This window comes from Lotus japonicus, chromosome 2 (genome assembly GCF_012489685.1).
Source record: "Lotus japonicus ecotype B-129 chromosome 2, LjGifu_v1.2".
NCBI lineage: Eukaryota > Viridiplantae > Streptophyta > Magnoliopsida > Fabales > Fabaceae > Lotus > Lotus japonicus.
Genome location: NC_080042.1, coordinates 23,473,950 through 23,496,940, shown reverse-complemented (window position 1 = coordinate 23,496,940; position 22,991 = coordinate 23,473,950). Strand labels below are relative to the sequence as shown.

The 22,991-nt window shown below is 40.2% G+C and overlaps 1 protein-coding gene across 1 annotated transcript; it reads right to left on the bottom strand.

Annotated features, from left to right (window-relative positions):
• Window positions 1-226: 226 nt before the first annotated feature.
• Window positions 227-1,906, bottom strand: LOC130735314 (uncharacterized). Its single transcript, XM_057587374.1, has one exon. It carries the CDS (start codon window positions 1,606-1,608, stop codon window positions 736-738), a length of 873 nt encoding a protein of 290 aa, XP_057443357.1. The 5' UTR covers window positions 1,609-1,906; the 3' UTR covers window positions 227-735.
• Window positions 1,907-22,991: the final 21,085 nt, after the last annotated feature.

Here is a 22,991-nt window from a genome sequence, read left to right as displayed (position 1 = left end):
CATAAGCGCTTATGACCATAAGCGCTTAATTAAGCTGTTTATTCAAACGGGGCCTAATTCCGCTCCTTTTGGAGCTTTACCTTCCTAATGCATGCACATGTCCCCACTTAAATTAGTAGAATTATAGAAATACCAAAGAAGATAGGCACAAAACTTGTGCTTACCTCTTTATCCTTATCTCCCTTAATCTCCTCCCTATGCATACAGTTATAAGTCATATATAGATATAATATAACTATACACATTTACCACCATTTTTTTAATCCCAAAGCATTGAAGCGACCACAGTTACACACTTAATACCCGTAGTTCTACAGACATGGAGTAGCAGTACTTTTCAGTAGAGCACTTTGCATGCCACATAGCTCCTATACTTTAAAATTCTTTTTAGTTTTTCCTTGCTCCCAACTCCCAAGAGAATACAAGTACTCTCCAAAAAGAAAGGACCAATCATCCCCAACCAAGTTTCCAAACCTTTCTTCCTTCCTTCCCTTACCTGATTAATTACCTATTATGAAAAAACACTCACACACCGTACCTTTTTAGATATTTTACAATTTCTTGAAACAGTAGCAGAAACTCTAACAGCTGGAATAATACCTAACCATGTTCGTTCCTGTGCAGAGTGCTTGAGCTTGTGCTTGTGCTTGTCCACCCACCCTGCATAGAACTTGAGCTAGATATATAGAATAGATATATGTATAGTCATGTCTCATGTATGTTTTTTGTGATTATTCAGAGACCCAAACTAAGCGCAGTTTTCACGTCTAACCTCCATGCAAACCCACCACAGTCCAATCTCCAAACATCACACGGCACCATCTTCGTGCACTTCTCGTTCCGCCACGTGTACTGCAGCCTCACCCCGCAGGTGAACGCCGGGTGCGAATAACACCATGCAATAACCTCTTCCTTCACTTTCAACCACACCACAATCTCCTCACTCTCCACCATCCTCTTGAACGCTTCGTTCACCCACCTCACCCTGCAACAACCGTCTGACACGAACCCCGGACACGTGTCAGTCTCCAGACTCTTCACTTTCTCAACGTCCGTACACCCTAACCCTCCTCCTCCTCCTCCCTCACCACCCATGCACGTGCCTGTCACGCTCTCCACCGTCACCCACGACTCCACCACCTTCGCCGCCGCGGCCACGCGCGGAGGTTCCGGATCTTCCAGGATCTGAATCTTCTCGACGGTTAGGTCGAGATCGACGTTGTTACACCACGACTCCGCGGCGGGCGAGGGATTTTCATTTTCCGGCGCGTCCTTCTCCGGCAGCAACTGCAGGGTCACAACCGCCATGTTTTCCAACTCATCTTTTTTCTCCGCCGATTTTTCAGAGGATTTGTTGTTGTTACCGTTCTTTCTGACGTATCCACTGTTCCTCCGAATCCGAACGTACTTCCTTTTCGTTCTCTTCCCTTGGAGTACTGACGCGTCCACCCTAGACTCACCGGCGGTGGATGCGGAGGATCCGGCGACGGGTTTCGGCGCGATCGGGCGGAACCGGAGCATTATGTTGTTGAGTATTCTGTCGCCGCCGCTGGGAGAACCGTCGCTTCCAAAAGTTGGCACACTACTCCACACGTGTCCACCGTCCATCAAGGTTGAGATTGAGAGAGAGTGTTGTTTTATTTTCTTTGCTCTTACTTAGATCTGTCTCTCTTTCTCTTACTCTTCCGTTTGTTTGTTTTTCTCTCTCTCTATTTCGGTTCAGTCTGCTGCGATGGAGCGGAAACGATAATGATAACGGCTGCACGGTGGCTGGATGAGGGAGTACCACGTGTCTAGGGCAACACTGAATAGTACACCTCGAATACCTACTGTTCCAAACTTTATTACAAAAGGATTAAAATGGGTGCATACTGCATACACAACAAATGATTGAAGAGAGTTATGAGGAATGACAATTAAAATCTAGCTAGTCACACCTAAATTCACTCATACATGAAAAAATATAGGAATAGAAGTGAAAATTAAGTGATATAATAACAATTTGAATAATGGATATAATAAGTGATATTATAAAAATAGGAATAGAAGTAAAAAATAATAGATATATATATAAGGTGATATAATAATAAATAAAAATCTTATAGGGACATAAGGGTTGGGTGGGGTGAAGGGTGAAGGGTCCCGGGTTTGAACCCGGAGGAGAGATTAATTGAATAACATTATATTTCTAACAACTAACATTATATTTCTAACAACTAACATTTTTTTTAATAATGTATAAAATAGACATGAAGAATATTAAAAAAAGTTCAACACATTTACCAGTTAGGTTCAGGTTCAATGTTTCCCTTCAGAGGAAATTGAAGTCAAAGTTCCATTGAGATTAAGGCATATTCATGAGTTCGTATTCATCAGTTTTGGGTTTTGGTTATCATGCATATAATTTGTTTGTCATAATAGTAAGAAAATTTAAAGGACGTGGTGGTGACGACGACATTTTATCATGCATATTAGTTCTGATTTGTCGGTAACGGTGGTAACGATGACAATGATAGTGAGATGAAGGTGGTGGTGGTGGTGATATAGACTAGTCGCCAGTCGGTGATATAACTCATTTTCATTCTCCGTGAAAATAAAAATGCATGACTTTTTTTTCTTTCTGTTTTGGTCATATTTTAGAGATTATTTAAAGAAAACGTATTTTGAGCTGTATTTTCCATTTATTTTGAAAAAAACAGAAAATAGGCAATAAGTTCTAAAGTGTCCGAAAATTGGTTGCATTGTGGTCTATGTATCTTTTTTATTAAAAAAATTAGAGAGTATAATAAAAATTATAAAATTCAAATAGACAAAAGTATATATTTAACCATAAATAATTTAACATGCAGATTCAATCACAATTTTTGTCCCCAATAATAGTTGAAGGTAGGAGTTATGTTAGATATGAATTTGAGAGGAGAAAGTTTAGATATCAATTCACAAATGTGTAATTTATTTTTTTCAATGTAAAAAAGATAATCACATCTTTTTGTTTTTACTTATAATATAATTCAGATGTAAAAAAATAATTTATACAGGTTAAACGTATAATTGTATTATATGATTCGTTCAATATTGCGTGTTATAATCTTAGTGGAAGAAATAGGTGATGAAAGATGATTGAAATATATTTTGAAGAGGTGGGGATGTGATTGGCAAATTTCTTTTGTCAATTCGGTTGGTGTGGGACCAGCGAGGTAAGTGGCGTATCTGGGAGGCATATAGATGGAGCGTTGTGATTGGTCCCACGGCAGAATAGAGAAAGCCAATGAGGATTGAGAGAGTGTGCAGCATTTGCTGGAAAGAGGGGGGTACGTGGCTTCTTTCCAGGAAGCACCCCAGCACATTATTCTCGCCTTCGATGTGGAAATCACTTTAATTTTGTAGCGCAGCAAATTCGAGAAACTGCACACGTGCACTCGTTTTATTTGCCTATAACAACCATTCACTGCGACTTTGAATAATTATACCTAATTGAATAAGCTAAAAGAGATATGAATAAAAAAGAGAAAAATAAAGATTAGATAGGTGATTTAACTGTATAAGGAGAGAAATAAATAGAAAATGAAGATGGAAAAGAGGTGGATGTGTGTATATATCAAAACTCCTACGACTTTATACAAATGTTGAAAAAACTTATAGTTGTTTATCTCCATTTTCTAAGGTTTTCCATTAAAACTTGAGAAATGAATTTTATTTTAAAAAATGAATGATATTTGTTACAGATTGTCTAAATGATTCATTTAGGTTATTAATACTAATTCAATTGACTAATATGATCTTTTTATAAATAAATGAATAAATAAAATTGAAAATTTCAACTCACTTATATTTTATGTGACTCATGATGAGTTATTTAATACAAAATTTCTCATACGTCATTTAAACAACCCATATTTATTAAACCTGACTATTATATTAAAAATAGTAGCCACATGTCACTGCATGATTGATGAACTTGATATAAGTTTTATCCACAAATGTTATTCTCCCTCTTACAAAAATATTGTTGTTTAAGGTTGTGGAAAAAATAGTAATATGACAAATATTGATAATACAATGTTACTTAAATATTCTTATTTAGTTTTACTAATATAAATTGCAACTTTTAAATTTTATATTGGATAGAGAATAATTTAGTTAATAGAGATTGAAAAGTTGTGGTTGGTTAATATGAAAAAGTGAAGTAAGAGAAATTTTTTTTTTAACGGAGGTATATGTGGATAAAATTATAGAAAAATGAGTTAACTTTCTCAAACAACAAACATTTTGGAATATATGAAGAGATAAAAAAAAACAATCTTTCTAAAACAAAGGGAGTATGTTAGTTGATATTTCCCCCACCAGATTAAGTTTGGGTTGAATCACCCTAATTCTAAGTGTACTAATAATATTTAATATTTAAAATGGTTTAGAAATTTCACATATATTATTAGTCGGTCTAAGACTAGATTTAACTCAAACTTTTCTTACAGTCAGTCATATAGACAACCTCACTATTTAGCCAAACTTTTAAAAATCGTAAGTCTTGTATATATCTCTCGTTTTATTTGTATTTTATATGTAGAATTTTTGAAATTTTATGATGAGAGAGATGAATACAATGTGTTACTCTTCCATTTGTTGTAAAAGGCTAGAAAGAGAAGAAACACATATTAAAATATCGGCTTAATTGCAGTTTTGCTCCCTCATCTATCACCTATGTGTGATTTGACTCCCTCATGTTCAAAACGAGCGATTTTGGTCACTAACGTTCTAATTTGTGCAAATTTGGTCCGTCCGTTAATTTGTCATCCAAATTCTAACGGAAGTTGCTGAGCTAGCCTTTGTTAATAACGTGGCTCTGAATATTAAGCCACTTGGATGCCAGTTCAATAAATAAATAAAATAATAAAAACTAAAAACTAAAAAAGATTTTTTTTGAAAGAACCCTAAACTTTCTGGATTTTTCTTCTTCACTTTCTCCTTCCCTCTTACCTGTTCTTCATCTTCCTCCTGGAATATTGGTGAGAGTCTTTCTCAAGATTGAAGGCTCTTCTTGATGAAAGGAACCTGTTCTTCATATTCCTACTTCCTCTTTCCCTTTTCTTCGTTGATAAAAATTTAACCTTTACTCATTCTTGTGTCTGAAAAAGAAGAAAGGGACAGAAAAAGATAAGAAAGAGTCATTCATGAGAACGAGAAGGTGAGAGCGTGGAGGATGCGTTCTTGATCACGGGATCGCCGGAGGAAAGATCGACGAGCTTCGACAAGGATGGCACCTGAAGAAGCCGCGGCGAAGGGGGGAGATCGAGGCAAAGCCCGAACGGCGGCCAGATCCAATGTTGGTGTCGCGATGGGGATGATGGAGAGGCTAGATCCATGGTAGGCGTTAAATGTTGTTCAGTAGATGCTAGCATCGCCTTTCAGAACGGGATTTTGGAAATAAAGATAAAGCATGACACTTGATAATCGATTGGGTTATGGGTTGAAGTTCTAGGACTCTCACTACTGCGTATTGTTTGGTCTAATTTCCTTGATTCTAGTTTAATTCGACCATTTATCTTGGTTCATTGTTTAGAAGATTAAGTTTTAAGAGTTGCGTATTGTCGTTCTTTTTTTGTTTAGATGATTAAATTTTAAGAGTTTCTTTTGTTGTTTTAATTCTCTATTTATGCAAACTGCAAACTATCTTGTAACCAAAAAAACTGCAAACTATCTTGTGTCTCTGTAATCTGTATATATGTCGTTCAAAATCATGCTATCTCGGTTCAAAAACACTTATAGAAAATATCATACTTATTCATTCAACTTTCTGGGCTTCTGGATTTTTACCTCTTCCCCTCTTTCTGGATATTTGGATTCCTTGTCAATGCTGGTTCTTATTTTTTTCCGGTGGGAGGAAGTCTTGATTTTTTCATGGAAGATGGACCATTAATTTGTGTGGGTTGTTTTGGTGAAGGTGGAAGATGAATCAGGGAGAAGGTAATTCTTGATGGAGTTAAAGAAAATGGCCAATTTTGTTTTTGGAATTGCTGTTGTTGTTATTGTTCTTGATGGAGATTAATAATTTAATTAAGATTTAAGTTAAACAAATTAGGATTTTTAAAATTTATGTATTAAAAACAAGGAATGCAAGTGTAAATAGAAAATGGGTGCAAATAGCACGCCACGTCAGCCAACTCCGTCACCCTTTTAACGGCTTACTAACAAACGGACCAAATTTGCACAAATTAGAACGTTAGGGACCAAAATTGCTCGTTTTAAACATGAGGGAGTCAAATCACACATAGATGTAAGATGAGGGAGCAAAACTGCAATTAAGCCTAAAATATCCAATTAATCTATTAAATTTTTAAAAAATATTATTTATTTTTCTATTTTAATCTTTATTATATATTTTATATGGGCTCATTCATTCTTCTCACACTGTCATTATTTAAAAAAACATCTATTAATTCTCTCTTCAAATTCTTAATAACTAATGGCTTACCTAAAAAAATAGTATAAAGTTAGTATGGAACAATATGAGTAATTGATTTTGTAAATTGGAGGCTTAAAAGTATTTTTGGTCTCCCACAAATGCGATGTGTGCAAACATGGTCCTTAAACTTTAAAAATAGCATTTTAAGTCCCCACGTTATCCTCCGTCAACAAAATTAGTCCCTCCGTTAAAAAACTAACGGTTCTAGGGACAAATATGTAATTTAACCCAAACAATAATTGAAAAAAAAAAACACTGAAGAAACCCAGCAAATTCTCCTCATCTTCATCTTCTTCTTCCACCATATTCATCATTTGCTTGAAACCCAACAAATAGCTATGAATCCTGAAAAGCAAAAAGATGATTTGTATTGAATCATGATATGTATCCTTCTTTCTCTTTCATAATTGTATGTCATGGTTGTCAATATATAACACTGAACGCAGGCAAAGAAGCAGGAACTGGTATTAGCACGAATTGGAATTGGCACCATGTTTTCAAATCTATAAAGCAAAAACGTATTTGACTTGCATGGTGTCTCATTGGATTCATATTAAAAATTGAGATTTCAAAAATAACTAAAATGGTTAGGTGCCCTTCTTCATCAAACAAACCCAGAATAAAATGGGTTGAACTTGAAACACAAACCCATCCCCAAATTTTTCTTCAAACCCAAATAATATTCTTCAACTCAGACCCAGCAACAACGTATTGTGAAGATGATGATGAACCCTAACCCCCAAATCTAACAAATACCATAAATCGCCTAGAAATTTGATCAAACATGGAGAAGAAATCGCCTAGAAATTTGGGAAGGGGAGAAAAAGGGCATGCTACACTCACTTCTCTTACTCTCTGACCAGATCTCAACCGAGGTTTGATTTCGGTTGGGTTTTTTGGTGTTGAAGGTGGCTGGACGGAGGTTTGGGGTTCGGAAGTTTTCAGTTTGACATTTGGGCTTTTTGGTGGGGGCATGGCACGAAGGAGGAAGAGCTTTCAGATCTGGTGAAGGAAGGACGAATCTGGAGATGATGATGAAGATGAAGATGAAGAAGGAGGATGATGATGCATATGAAGAAGATGATGAAACAGATGTAAATTCTATTTTTTTTTGAAAAAAACTGCCACACAAGCATCCACATCAATTAAAATGTGCCACATAGGATAAAACGTTAGTTTTTGGACGGAGGGACTAATTTTGTTGACAGAGGGTAACATGGGGACTCAAAATGCTATTTTTAAAGTTTAATGATCATATTAGCACACATCACATTCATGGGGGACCAAAAGTACTTTTAAGCCTAAATTGGATCTTAATCCATTGAGGAAAGATGTGAGAACTGATTAAAAGGGCACCTGTCTGGTGAAAGGTACAGGCAGCTCCGCAGCTGCTTGATTTCATTGGCTAATTTTGATTTCTTTAGATGAGGCCATGAGGGCCCTATAAGGCTATAACACTAAAGTGAAGAGCTGTCCCTGGTAGTCTATTACTATTTAAGTAAGAACCAATGAGGGTGGAGAAGGTGACAAACACTGCCAATGCTGTTTGGTGTGGTACTGTTGTGTGAAGTAAAGCTGCATTGAGTTGAGGTTCGAGAATGTCGACACGTGATTCGGTTCTATTGGTACACATGCATATTCCAATTCAATTTGAAACTTAAAATTGAAAGTGCTTGGCCTACAGGGTATCTTAACCACGAGTCAGAGCGTGTGCATAGCACAGCCCAGTTAGAAAGCACAAGGAGGTGCATGAACATTTCAAAGAGAAATAGGACGTGTGTGTTGGGAGCGTGGGGAGAGATATATCAAATCCAAATTAAAACTTGCATTAATGCATCTTACGTGATATTTGACACGTTGCATATTTACTTCTGCGTATCTTGAGCTAAGATTTGTTTTTAATTAAGTTTCTTTTTGAACAGGTTTTTAATTAAGTTTGGTTTTATACTTCTTTGCCATTTCCACTTTAATTCAATGAGATAAGAAAGAAAGAAAGGAAGAAAATAAATAAAAAAATATGAGACAGAAGGGAAAATTAATTGCGAATAAGTCATTATTCTGTTTTATATTTTGTGTTATTACTTTGGACAGTGACCCATGTTTATCATCCTTAACTTGCTACTTTGGACTAGTTTTGAACTTAAACCTTAGGACCACCACCCTACAAGCTAGGTTTACTACTTGTTGTTACTTTGTTGTCTTGCATTTTGTCAAAAACAACCGGATATCGAAGCTGATGCCGTGACATCTGCCTTTGTGGACATCAGTCCTCTGTTTGGAACGTTACTTGTGGGCCCTTGTAGATTTTATGAAGATATATTTTTGTAGTTACTTGAGGAACAAGTAGCTGTACCGGAAGGGTTTGATTTGTGGGTTGTTATTTGTTGAAACAATCTTTGATAAAAGATTGAGTTTCTATCTTCACGTTTGAATTTTGCAACAATATCTTGGAGATTCAGTTTTGATTTGTTGCTGCAATCTGTTACTTCAGCCAAGCAAACCCTATTGCCCAAGTCACCGCTGCTGAAGACTATAAAAGAACAAAGACCTAAAGCTTGAAGACCACCGAAGCTAATAGAGAGATCAAGTGTTTTAGGATTGTTATTGGTCTTTGTTCTTTGTTGCTTGTGATCATACCTTGCTCACTGATTCTATAAAGCAAGGTTATGATCTGTGTTGGTTGCATCTGCAAACTCTGATTGTTGATTGTTTGTTACCAATTACTGTGGCAGTGATTGGGAGAAAGTGAGAGGGGCTCTCATACTTAGGTTGAAGTTCTAAGTAGAAATACACTGGGTAGATTAGGAAGTGAACTATGAACTGTTGTGTTCATGAGTGTCTGTAATTCCTGAATCTTGAGATAGTGGATTTCCTTTCTTTGGGTGAAAACCCTCCAGACGTAGGTGAAGTTTTTCACTGAACTGGGTTACCAATTCTTGTGTCTTGTTTACTTGTGTTTTTGTTTATTGCTGTTACTGTTAGTCAATTGTTGAACCTGTTGTCCCAGCATCGGGTAGGACATTCGTCCTGTGAGGGAACCAGAATTTCAATTGGTATCAGAGCAGGCACCCTGTTATGTTTGGGGTGAGCTCCAGGGAATCTAATTCAGTTCTCATGGATAACAAGGAGGGAGGATCAGTCAATAGGCCACTTATCCTGGATGGTACTAACTATGACTATTGGAAGGTTCGCATGACAGCCTTTCTCAAGTCAATTGACAACAAGACTTGGAAAGCTATTGTTAAGGGTTGGAAGCACCCCGCCAAGGCACAAACTGAAGGAACTTCAACTGTTACTGCTGAGAAACCTGAGGAAGAATGGACTAAGGAAGAAGATGAAGCTGCTCTTGGGAATTCTAACACTTGTACTGTGGCCAAGGATGCCTGGGAGATACTGAAGACTGCTCATGAAGGAACTACTAGAGTGAGAATGTCAAGACTTCAGATGCTTACTACTCAGTTTGAAAATCTGATGATGACTGAAGAAGAAACCATCTCTGAATTCCAAATACGTGTTCGTGACTTGTCCAATGCTTCTTTTGCTCTTGGAGAACCTATGTCAGATGAAAAGCTTGTAAGGAAAATCTTGAGGTCTCTACCATAAAAATTTGCTATGAAAGTTACTGCAATTGAGGAGGCTCAAGATATTGAGCACATGAAGGTTGATGAGTTAATTGGATCTCTGCAGACTTTTGAGTTGAAACTTGGTGACAAGTCTGAAAAGAAACATAAGAGTATTGCTTTTGTATCTAACACAGATGAGGGTGATGATGAAGGCTGTGAGGGTGAAAACCTTTCTGAAGCTCTGGCTATGCTAGCAAAAATATTTAACAGAGCATTGAGAAAGATTGACAAAAGAACCAGGCCTAATGTCCAGGACATGAAGTTCGACAACAAACCCAAGTTTCCTAATTCTCAGAGGAGGACCAGGGAAGAAGAAAGATCTGGTCAGAATAAAGGAGTGCAGTGTCATGAGTGTGAAGATTATGGTCATATTAGATCTGAATGTGCTACTTCTCTGAAAAAGCAGAAGAAAGGGATGTTGATCACTTGGTCAGATGAAGACACTGAAGATGAGGAGGAGATCTCTGCCAACAAGGTAAATGCCTTCTCTAGAACTGTTTGTGATACAGATACAAGTGATGAATGTAACACCCCGATTTCGGTGGCGTCACTTTAGTAACCAAAAAGAAATTAATGCGGAAAAACGTGAATATATTTTTTTTCGATAATACCATCAGAGACTGAAAGAAATAAAACTCTACAACAAGAGATAACATGCCTAATGTACATAATATAAATACAACCCCCGCTGTAAGTAGTAAACCACGTCACGAGTAAACCTCCAGTGACGGAAGGTAAAAGAGAGTAACGCCCGTAGGCAATGAGTACAAACTAAAAGAAAGGCCAAGTGTCCGCAACACTATCCCTCGAAAATGAGAATAAGTCAGCCCAAAACGGCCTAAAACAAGACCCCCTAGTCCAACCAACTCTCTGTGATTTCCATAAAGAAACCACACAAAAAGCTATCGGCAGGAAACTACCCTGTTCCCAAAAGAAGCAATGACGGTCAGAGCTAAGACTCTACTCCTACACTAATCCTGTCTTGAGTAAGTCGCTCGGTGGTCAGCAGGGTCGACCACCCATGAACCGTAGTCCTCCTGATCAAGCCTCTCCAACCTAGTCCCCCCCGAAGGGTGAACCATCGTGAACCAGTCCGGCATAGACATCTGACATAGGGCGTAGTCCGCCAAAGCACACACAGAAGACGCGAGGGTCAACTCCAAAGAATTATGTAAATAATATATCCAATAGGTAGAGATAAGGAGTAGCCACTTAGGCTTATAAGTTATAGATAGCATCCTAGGGTTGCATATTCCACAATGAATATAACGACAGTAATAACAGATAGCATGCATCAGATAAGATTAACAATTATCAACTACACTCGGCACTAAGTCAGTATGCATGTTGCATGAAATGCAGATGCCGGTTAACCCAGTTAACCAAATGCATTCCGGAAAGGATGGACATCAACGGATCAGCCCTAGCACCAGCCACGGTGGGACCATTTCGGCCCGCGTGCCTCTTACACCACACAAAGGTAGCTAGATCAGCATAAAACCCGAAGGCCTGCCATTTCGGTCTGCTACTAAGAGTCGCCTAATAGCGCTCTTACGAGGAAATCCGGGTCTTATGACCATTTTGGAATCCACCGAGGTCCGGAGTTTGTCCCGTGTTAATACCTCAAAATGAGTGCATGAATGCAAAGTGATTAGCCAAACAACGTCTCCGACATCACTCGACACGTCGCCACGTGTTCTAACTAGCTTATTGTCTCTAAAAAGAATACCCTAAGGTAAAAGTCGATTCTGCGACAAAATACAATTAATCATAAAATGAGTGCAATCCCTCACGATAACTCTTCGAGTCATCAATGCTCTCACAAAGTCTCACGCTTCAGTGAAGTCTTATACAATCACGAAGTCTCACGCTTCAGTGATGTTTTATGCTTTCACGAGGTCTCACGCCTCAGTGAATTTACACACTTGCACGAAGTCTCACGCTTCAGTGAAGTTCCATGCTGTTCACGAGGTCTCACGCCTCAGTGAAGATCCATGCTTTTCACAACGTCTCACGCCTCAGTGAAGTTTCACACATTCACAAGGTCTCACGCCTCAGTGAAGCTTCTCGGCTCATCCCTTGGATGGCTAAACAAACTACTCAAGAGCGAAGGAGTATCAACATACTCAGAACTTACAATTTTCTCAACACTTGGATCCGACGACACTTCCCCTTTCCCAAAACTAAGATTTGAATCCTAAGCTTTCTTTCAAGTTTGTTATCATTATTTGAAGATTTAGAGGTTGTTTAATGTCTTATGAATTTTCCTTATAAAATAGTTCCATTTAGTCTTATCGCAAATCTTATGAGTTTTCAATATCCCATAATCCCAATTAACTCCCCGAGAATGTCTCGATCCACTACCACCATAACAAGGCCCGAATCTTCGTTCGTCCTATCAAACTTTCCCCAAAATCTCAAAATAAAATCGGCATGACCTGCCCGTTATTCTCACTCCTCAGTAACACAGATATATGTGAAATGGCATAGTTAAATCAGCACAGTCAACAAACATGTCACATATATCAACACATCCTAGAATATCCACGTAGCACTTAGCATATAAAGCAAATATCACACATCTTAGATTAACCATTTAGCACGTACCATGTAATTCAATCTCAAAAACAGTCAGTAGATGAATCATCTACATTGTCAGCCGAAGCCTCAGAAAACTTTTCCCAATCAAACACAAACAAGTGCATAAATAGTAAATCAAGTCGAATGCATCGACACCTAAGCATTAACTAAGGATTCAGTGAGTAGCCCTCACCTGTAGATTCTCCAGGGTTCTCTTCGAACGTTCCTTCACAATCAGCTCCTTGCTCTTCGGGAAATTCCTCAAAAGAACCTTTAGAGTAAAAACCACAGAATTCCCTCAGAATCTATCAGAAACTCAGCAATCAATACTCACTAAGGTTACACGAAGTAGTATATACTCCGGGGTACGATAATCTAGCGCGAAAGGACAAGTTTTTGAAAATGGAAATTTCCCCCTCCCCTAGGGTAGCTCACGGCCACTATGCACAATTAGGTGGGCCGATTTTTCTTCGATCAAACTTGGTTCCTATGCTATCATTAGCCGTAACTAAGGTTAATCTAAACTCGGAAAAATTATCGGATCGAAAACTGTCGCAGGGGTATTTTGGTCAATATTTTAGCTCAGAATTTCAAAATTGGAATTTCGAAAAGCAAATTGGATGGGGACGTCACCAACGACGTTTATGACGACTTATCCTACTAGCACTAAGCTAAGGCGATAGTTTTCAGCCCAAAGAACGAAACTTTGTCCAAAAATGGGTATTTGAAGCAGAATTGAAACTCGACGGTAGTTTTTTCGAGAATCGGCGTAATATTATTAGCTAAACATGCTCTTGGGCACGTAGGGAAGATGTTTAGATAGAAAAATGAAGTTATCAGGATAGTTTTGCAAAAACCTCAAAACTGTGAGCACAGAAAGACATAGTGAAAAGCTACGGAAACGACGATCAGAGGTAAGGATTAGCGACTATACCTCGATACCTTCAAGTAGCAACTGTTGGATCAACGATCAAGCAAGAAATGGAAAAAATCTCTTCTCCTCCTCCTCTTGGTGAAGCTCACGGGTTTTGAGAGAGAAAATGGTGAAGTTTTGCCAAAATTTCTCATTTTCTTACTATATATAGAGGATGGGAAAACGCGGTAAAATGAAAGTTTCGCGATTCCGATTTTTCCGGCTTCATTCTCCGTGAATTCTAAGATAGGTTTTGGCGACATAATTTCCAAAACTCAAAAGAGGTTTTCTTGGATTTTTGGTGCATAATGCAAAGTCGGTGTAAATCTATTTTACCCGATAAGTTACTTTTTGCAGTGGATGTCGGAAGAGAAAACTTCCTTCTGAAGAAAGATTGAAAACATCAAGAGAAATGGGCGTACGCGTGTGGAATCTTCATTTGAAGCTCCGAATAGAAAAAGTCTTCCTCGACCGTTCATTCTAGGTTTCTTGAACTATCAGAGTTTTAGTTTCGGCAAACCTCCGAGGATTGGAATCGGACGTTCGTACATTCTAGAGTTTCGCCTTGAAACGATTGTGATATATGGATTAAGAGAAGTTCTAACATTTCTCTGAAGATTTTTGGAATTAGTTTCCATCGTGACTTTAAGCGTAAACTAGCTATTTACTAGGGTTTCTGCCCTAGGTTTAAGCTTGTATCGATCGTGCTATAACTTTTATCGACTTCGATACAATCCTTAGACTTTTCCTGAACTTTCTCCTTCATAAATTTATTTCATTTAGTAAACTCTTGTTCAGGTTTCCCTTCACGATACATCAAGCCTAACCGTGAATAGGAATTTTATTCACTTGGCATAATCTTAAAAACTTGGGTCTTACATTACTACCCTCCAAAAAGAAAGTTTCGACCTCGAAACTTAAGGGTCAGTAAAAAGTTCCGGGTACTGTTCTTGGATCTTCTCCTTCAGCTCCCATGTCGCAACACCGGTGTCTTTGTTCCAAATAACTTTCACTAACTCGATCTCTTTTCCCCTCAACTGTTTTATCCTGGTGTCACCAATGCTAATTGGCGGTGTCTCGAAAGACATATCATCTTCCAGCTCTATGTTGTCCGGTTCGACCACTTGCGTCGGGTCTCCGTTGGAAATAATATTTGTGGGCATTCGTGCAATCGCACAACCTTAACCACTTGCTCCTTTGCTTTTGTTCGTCCAAAATGCTGATTAGAAACTCGGTACATCTCTATGCTCCGGAGTGAATGCTCAACTTGTCCTCGTGATGTTCACTCATGATCCAAAACTCTCGAAGTCAATCTTAACCTTAGGATTCTCATTCAACTTAGCAAAATTCACTTGCTAACTCTACGAAACTTGTCCAAATATAAACACCTCAAACACTCATCTTGATACTAATACCTTCCTTTTTGTAACTTGATCACCATCCAATCAATTCAATACTTAGTCTCTCGACCAAAACCTGACAAGACTTCATGTCTCACGCGTTCGTGATCAAATCGATTGACTTAAAATCTAAACCTTCACTACTAAGACTGGCGCTCCCCAAGGTGAAACGCTTGGTAGGATAAATCCCTTCGATAGAAGATCCTCTAGTTGAGACTTCAATTCTACTAACTCCGCAGGTGCCATACGATATGGTGCAATCGAAATCGGCCCCGTTCCCGGTACGATGTCAATAGCAAACTCAATGTCGCGTACAGGCGGCAATCCAGGTACATCGCCAGGAAAAACATCCGTGAAGTCTCTCACCACTGGAATATTGTCAACTTCCGGGTTCCCTTTACTCTCCAAACTTAGCAATGCGGAATACTCTTGAGATCCCTCATTCAAAGAGACGCTAATGTGATTGGCAGATAGATACTCGGAAAGATCCGAATCAGGAAATACCACTCTCTTTCGGTTGCAGTCCAAAAGACAATGATAGTGGGACACCCAATCCATTCCTAGGATGACATCTAGATTCTTGAGAGTTAGGCATACTAGGTTAGCATGGTAGATTCTATTTTTATATGTTACCGGACAACACATGCATGCAGTATTAGCAAGTAGAGTTTTGGCAGGAGTGGTAACTATAAGGTCAAAGCTCAAAGCAGTAATAGGAAGTTTTAATCTGGTCACACACTCCCTAGAGATAAAAGAGTGCGTTGCACCGGAATCGAAAAGTATAGTTAGGAGATTACCGTAAATCTCGCAGTCTCCTTTGATCATACCGTCGACTCCTTCCGCATCTTCACCATCCATGGTGTAGACTCTTGCTTTAGCAGCAGGGCGCTTTCCACGAGCAGTGTTTACGGTTGGTTCCGTCTTGGGCGCTCTGCACTGACCGACAGTATGCCCCATTTTGTTACAATTAAAGCATTTGGGCCTCGTGTCGGGACAAGCATTAGCATAGTGTCCCGGCTTCCCACATCTGAAGCAGGTCATCTCCCTGTTCAAAGTCTGATCTCCAGAACCACCAGCAGTACCCGTCATGGGTCTGTAAGATCCTGAAGTAAACCCTCCTCCAGCAGGACGTTGATAAGGCCTCCTGCTCTGAAATTTCCCTTTGCCTTGAAAATTTTGAGAGCCCGACCTCATCGGCCCTCCAGTTCCAGCACGGTTTAACCTTCTATTCTTCATCAGCTCCACTTCTGTGGCCTTCTCAACCAACGACTGAAAGCGCATGATTCCTAATGGCCTCACCGAGTCCTCGATATCAGGCCTCAGTCCATTAACAAAACGCTTGCACATGTAGCGTTCATCAACGTGATCGTTGAAAAATTGAAAATGCTTCGCCAAAGATTCCAACTTGGAAGCAAATTCTGGTACAGACATACCTCCTTGTCGGAGTGTCAGAAACTGTGCCTCCCGCTCATCCCGAGCACTAGTTGGAAAATACTTTTCCAAGAACGCGGTTCGAAAGGAGTTCCAGTTGATCTCCTCATGATTGGCTTCCATAATCCCCCTGGTGCCTCTCCACCAGTACTCAGCATCACCGAGCAGCAGGTAAGTTGCCATGCCCACCTTAGCACCCTCAGCAGTTTGCAATACACCGAATATTTTCTCGATCTCATGGATCCAGAGATCCGCTTTGTCCGGGTCAGTACCACCCAAGAACTTTGGTGGATCTTGTCTCTTGAAGTCATTCAGGCCCTTGTTCTGGTCCAGTGTCACTTCTCTCTGACGCTGATGCTGATCACGTGCCTCCTCAGCCGCACGTCTCATCGCATTATCATTCGCCTGTGCAGTCACAGCTTGGGCCATAGTGGCCATCATCTCAGCTAGTTGGTTAGTGTTCACCATGTTCTGTTAAGTTAAACAAACAATTAGTACTCATCATAAGATAGCATTTAGCATAACTATACAATATGATTAAGCACTAACTTCAATCAATTCTAAGCGAAAAATCGTTGCAGACAATCAAGTTTCACTCTTTGCAGAGTCACACAACCTAGCACAGAAGACCTATTCCCCAAAGACTCCCGAAAGACTCGACAAGCTCTGATACCACAATGTAACACCCCGATTTCGGTGGCGTCACTTTAGTAACCAAAAAGAAATTAATGCGGAAAAACGTGAATATATTTTTTTTCGATAATACCATCAGATACTGAAAGAAATAAAACTCTACAACAAGAGATAACATGCCTAATGTACATAATATAAATACAACCCCCGCTGTAAGTAGTAAACCACGTCACGAGTAAACCTCCAGTGATGGAAGGTAAAAGAGAGTAACGCCCGTAGGCAATGAGTACAAACTAAAAGAAAGGCCAAGTGTCCGCAACACTATCCCTCGAAAATGAGAATAAGTCAGCACAAAACGGCCTAAAACAAGACCCCCTAGTCCAACCAACTCTCTGTGATTTCCATAAAGAAACCACACAAAAAGCTATCGGCAGGAAACTACCCTGTTCCCAAAAGAAGCAAAGACGGTCAGAGCTAAGACTCTACTCCTACACTAATCCTGTCTCGAGTAAGTCGCTCGGTGGTCAGCGGGGTCGACCACCCATGAACCGTAGTCCTCCTGATCAAGCCTCTCCAACCTAGTCCCCCCCGAATGGTGAACCATCGTGAACCAGTCCGGCATAGACATCTGACAAAGGGCGTAGTCCGCCAAAGCACACACAGAAGACGCGAGGGTCAACTCCAAAGAATTATGTAAAGAATAAATCCAATAGGTAGAGATAAGGAGTAGCCACTTAGGCTTATAAGTTATAGATAGCATCCTAGGGTTGCATATTCCAAAATGAATATAACGACAGTAATAACAGATAACATGCATCAGATAAGATTAACAATTATCAACCACACTCAGCACTAAGTCAGTATGCATGTTGCATGAAATGCAGATGCCGGTTAACCCAGTTAACCAAATGCATTCCGGAAAGGATGGACATCAACGGATCAGCCCTAACACCAGCCACGGTGGGACCATTTCGGCCCGCGTGCCTCTTACACCACACAAAGGTAGCCAGATCAGCATAAAACCCGAAGGCCTGCCATTTCGGTCTGCTACTAAGAGTAACCTAATAGCGCTCTTACGCGGAAATCCGGGTCTTATGACCATTTTGGAATCCACCGAGGTCCGGAGTTCGTCCCGTGTTAATACCTCAAAATGAGTGCATGAATGCAAAGTGATTAGCCAAATAACGTCTCCGACCTCACTCGACACGTCGCCACGTGTTCTAACTAGCTTATTGTCTCTAAAAAGAATACCCTAAGGTAAAAGTCGATTCTGCGACAAAATACAATTAATCATAAAATGAGTGCAATCACTCACGATAACTCTTCGAGTCATCAATGCTCTCACGAAGTCTCACGCTTCAGTGAAGTCTTATACAATCACGAAGTCTCACGCTTCAGTGAAGTTTTATGCTTTCACGAGGTCTCACGCCTCAGTGAATTCACACACTTGCACGAAGTCTCACGCTTCAGTGAAGTTCCATGCTGTTCACGAGGTCTCACGCCTCAGTGAAGATCCATGCTTTTCACAAGGTCTCACGCCTCAGTGAAGTTTCACGCATTCACAAGGTCTCACGCCTCAGTGAAGCTTCTCGGCTCATCCCTTGGATGGCTAAACAAACTGCTCAAGAGCGAAGGAGTATCAACATACTCAGAACTTACAATTTTCTCAACACTTGGATCCGACGACACTTCCCCTTTCCCAAAACTAAGATTTGAATCCTAAGCTTTCTTTCAAGTTTGTTATCATTATTTGAAGATTTAGAGGTTGTTTAATGTCTTATGAATTTTCCTTATAAAATAGTTCCATTTAGTCTTATCGCAAATCTTATGAGTTTTCAAGATCCCATAATCCCAAATAACTCCTCGAGAATGTCTCGATCCACTACCACCATAACAAGGCCCGAATCTTCGTTTGTCCTATCAAACTTTCCCCAAAATCTCAAAATAAAATCGGCATGACCTGCCCGTTATTCTCACTCCTCAGTAACACAGATATATGTGAAATGGCATAGTTAAATCAGCACAATCAACAAACATGTCACATATATCAACACATCCTAGAATAACCACGTAGCACTTAGCATATAAAGCAATTATCACACATCCTAGATTAACCATTTAGCACGTACCATGTAATTCAATCTCAAAAACAGTCAGTAGATGAATCATCTACATTGTCAGCCGAAGCCTCAGAAAACTTTTCCCAATCAAACACAAACAAGTGCATAAACAGTAAATCAAGTCGAATGCATCGACACCTAAGCATTAACTAAGGATTCAGTGAGTAGCCCTCACCTGTAGATTCTCTAGGGTTCTCTTCGAACGTTCCTTCACAATCAGCTCCTTGCTCTTCGGGAAATTCCTCAAAAGAACCTATAGAGTAAACACCACAGAATTCCCTCAGAATCTATCAGAAACTCAGCAATCAATACTCACTAAGGTTACACGAAGTAGTATATACTCCGGGGTACGATAATCTAGCGCGAAAGGACAAGTTTTTGAAAAAGGAAATTTCCCCCTCCCCTAGGGTAGCTCACGGCCACTATGCACAATTAGGTGGGCCGATTTTTCTTCGATCAAACTTGGTTCCTATACTATCATTAGCCGTAACTAAGGTTAATCTAAACTCGGAAAAATTATCGGATCGAAAACTGTCGCAGGGGTATTTTGGTCAATATTTTTAGCTCAGAATTTCAAAATTGGAATTTCGAAAAGCAAATTGGATGGGGACGTCACCAACGACGTTTATGACGACTAATCCTACTAGCACTAAGTTAAGGCGATAGTTTTCAGCCCAAAGGACGAAACTTTGTCCCAAAATGGGTATTTGAAGCAGAATTGAAACTCGACGGTAGTTTTTCGAGAATCAGCGTAATATTATTAGCTAAACATGCTCTTGGGCACGTAGGGAAGATGTTTAGATAGAAAAATGAAGTTATCAGGATAGTTTTGCAAAAACCTCAAAACTATGAGCACAGAAAGACATAGTGAAAAGCTACGGAAACGACGATCAGAGGTAAGGATTAGCGACTATACCTCGATACCTTCAAGTAGCAACTGTTGGATCAACAATCAAGCAAGAAATGGCAAAAATCTCTTCTCCTACTCCTCTTGGTGAAGCTCACGGGTATTGAGAGAGAAAATGGTGAAGTTTTGCCAAAATTTCTCATTTTCTTGCTATATATAGAGGATGGGAAAACGCGGTAAAATGAAAGTTTCGCGATTCCGATTTTTCCGGCTTCATTCTCCGTGAATTCTAAGATAGGTTTTGGCGACATAATTTCCAAAACTCAAAAGAGGTTTTCTTGGATTTTTGGTGCATAATGCAAAGTCGGTGTAAATCTATTTTACCCGATAAGTTACTTTTTGCAGTGGATGTCGGAAGAGAAAACTTCCTTCTGAAGAAAGATTGAAAACATCAAGAGAAATGGGCGTACGCGTGTGGAATCTTCATTTGAAGCTCCGAATAGAAAAAGTCTTCCTCGACCGTTCATTCTAGGTTTCTTGAACTATCAGGGTTTTAGTTTCGGCAAACCTCCGAGGATTGGAATCGGACGTTCGTACATTCTAGAGTTTCGCCTTGAAACAATTGTGATATATGGATTAAGAGAAGTTCTAACACTTCTCTGAAGATTTTTGGAATTAGTTTCCATCGTGACTTTAAGCGTAAACTAGCTATTTACTAGGGTTTCTGCCCTAGGTTTAAGCGTGTATCGATCGTGCTATAACTTTTATCGACTTCGATACAATCCTTAGACTTTTCCTGAACTTTCTCCTTCATAAATTTATTTCATTTAGTAAACTCTTGTTCAGGTTTCCCTTCACGATACATCAAGCCTAACCGTGAATAGGAATTTTATTCACTTGGCATAATCTTAAAAACTTGGGTCTTACAATGAAGATATTTCAGATGAGGAACTTGCTGAGACTTACAAGTTGTTGCATATTAAATGGGAGGAAGCCTGCAAACTCGTAAGAGAACAGGAAAGTGAGATAGAAGAACTCTTGTAACACCCCGATTTTCAGGTGTCACTTAAGTAACTTAAAAATAAACTTTAAGCGGAAAACAGGTATTTTTTTTTTCGTTTGTTTCTTTTGTTGAAATGAAAACGTCATAAAGATAAAGACATAATCCCGCAATTTAAACCTAACCGATGTACATCATATAAACAGGTACAGCCTCAGCTGCCCTCCAACATCACGCGCACTCGTAGTGACTCCCAAGTAGTGTGCCCACAGGCAAATATTTATAGATCCAGAAACGTGAGTGACAAAGTTATAATTACAATCCTCCAGAAGAAAGTCGGCACCAAAATGGCCTAAGAAAAGACCCCTACAGTCCGACTAACTCTCTGTGATCCCCCGGCAAGAGAACCACACAAATAGCTATGCGTCGGGAACCTACCCTGTCCCAAAACAAAACGAATCAGAGCTCTACACAAAATATGACTCCTGCCTAAACCTACCCTCCGGTACCGCTCAAAGCTCCTCCTCCTCCTCCTCGCTCGCGACGTAGTAGTTGACATCAGTGTCAGAATCAGAGTCCACCATGATTATCTCCGCGTCCAAGTCCACGACCTCCCTCCTGACTGTCCTGCGTACGACCCTAGTCGAACCCATCTCAACATCTACCTCCTCAGAAAGGACATCCTCCTCCACCACACGCACCAGGGGTTCCACGCGGTAGCCGCGTGATGGAGTAGACGGAAAACGGCGAGAGGCAGACGGAACAACATGCTCCCTCTTTGGCTCCACGAGCCTCGAGGACGACGCAACGTCGGTAGGATTGATAGCAGTAGCAGGAAGTGGCGCGACAGGTGCCTCAGTATCAGCCTCGATCTCAGATGGATCCTCCTCGTCAGATGAAGATGAAGGTGGTGACGGTGGTCTCCGGCCAGTGCCCGGTCCACAGCGCACCGAAGGTGGTAAGTTGAAGCTCAGCTCCATGCGTCGTAGAACTCCTCTGGTCAGACGTCCACGCTCATCAATCCGGTCCTCCATGACCCTTCCCCGATACGTCGCCCGATGATCCTCAGGATCGATCACCCAAACGGTGGGGGCATGTCGATCAACCAACTCAAACCTGATCCCCCCCCCGAGGGGAGAGCATCGAAAACCAATCCGCCATCGACATCTGGCAGCAGGCCGACCGCCCAAACACAAACATGAAACCAAAGCCAAGGCGCTAGGGTCAACTCACGGAATAGAGTAAATATACCAACAACATGTGATGGGGGTATAGATATATATATATATATGTTTATATATATTCCTAGCATGTTATGGGCTCTAACAATAATTCAATAATGCAAACAACACGCGGTTCCAGTTAGGGTACATGTATGCGTGAAATGCAATTGAAAATGATCCGGATAGTTTGTTTGGGATGGGCACCATCGAGTCAGTCACCACTGGCCTAGTGTGTAACCATTTCCGCTCGGGTGTCACTTACAAATCCATGCATAGTCGGATCAATTCTAACCCCTCCAGGTTGAACCATTTTTGCCCGCTATGCCGAAGATACACTCTTGGTGTTCTTCGATGAAGGCCAATCTTTCGAATGTCTCAACCTTCGTGAAGCCGACCGAAGCCATCTCAACTTCACCAAAGCCCGATCCTCCGATCGTCTCAAGCCCCGAATGTATGCATGATGCAATATGGTTAGCCAAACATGGTATCGTCCTCACCATATAGTGTTTAGCTACGACTCTTAATTCAATAATACCCGAAGGTCAACGTTGACTCTACGACTAGGTTGTAAGAAGCCGGAGTACGCATCGTACTCAGTGACGTATCTCTGGGCACTATGGCTCATCCTCATGGCGACCATTAAATCCCAGCAGCTCCAAGACTTGTCGACATTTCCCCGTCTTTCGCAATCATTTCCCCACTTAAGTTCCCTATGGTTTTATTCATTAATAAAGATATTTCAAGTTGGATTAGTCAAA

Bases quoted from the DNA above. Each gene is read 5' to 3' on its own strand.
- LOC130735314 (XM_057587374.1), bottom strand. From the start codon at position 1,608: ATGGACGGTGGACACGTGTGGAGTAGTGTGCCAACTTTTGGAAGCGAC.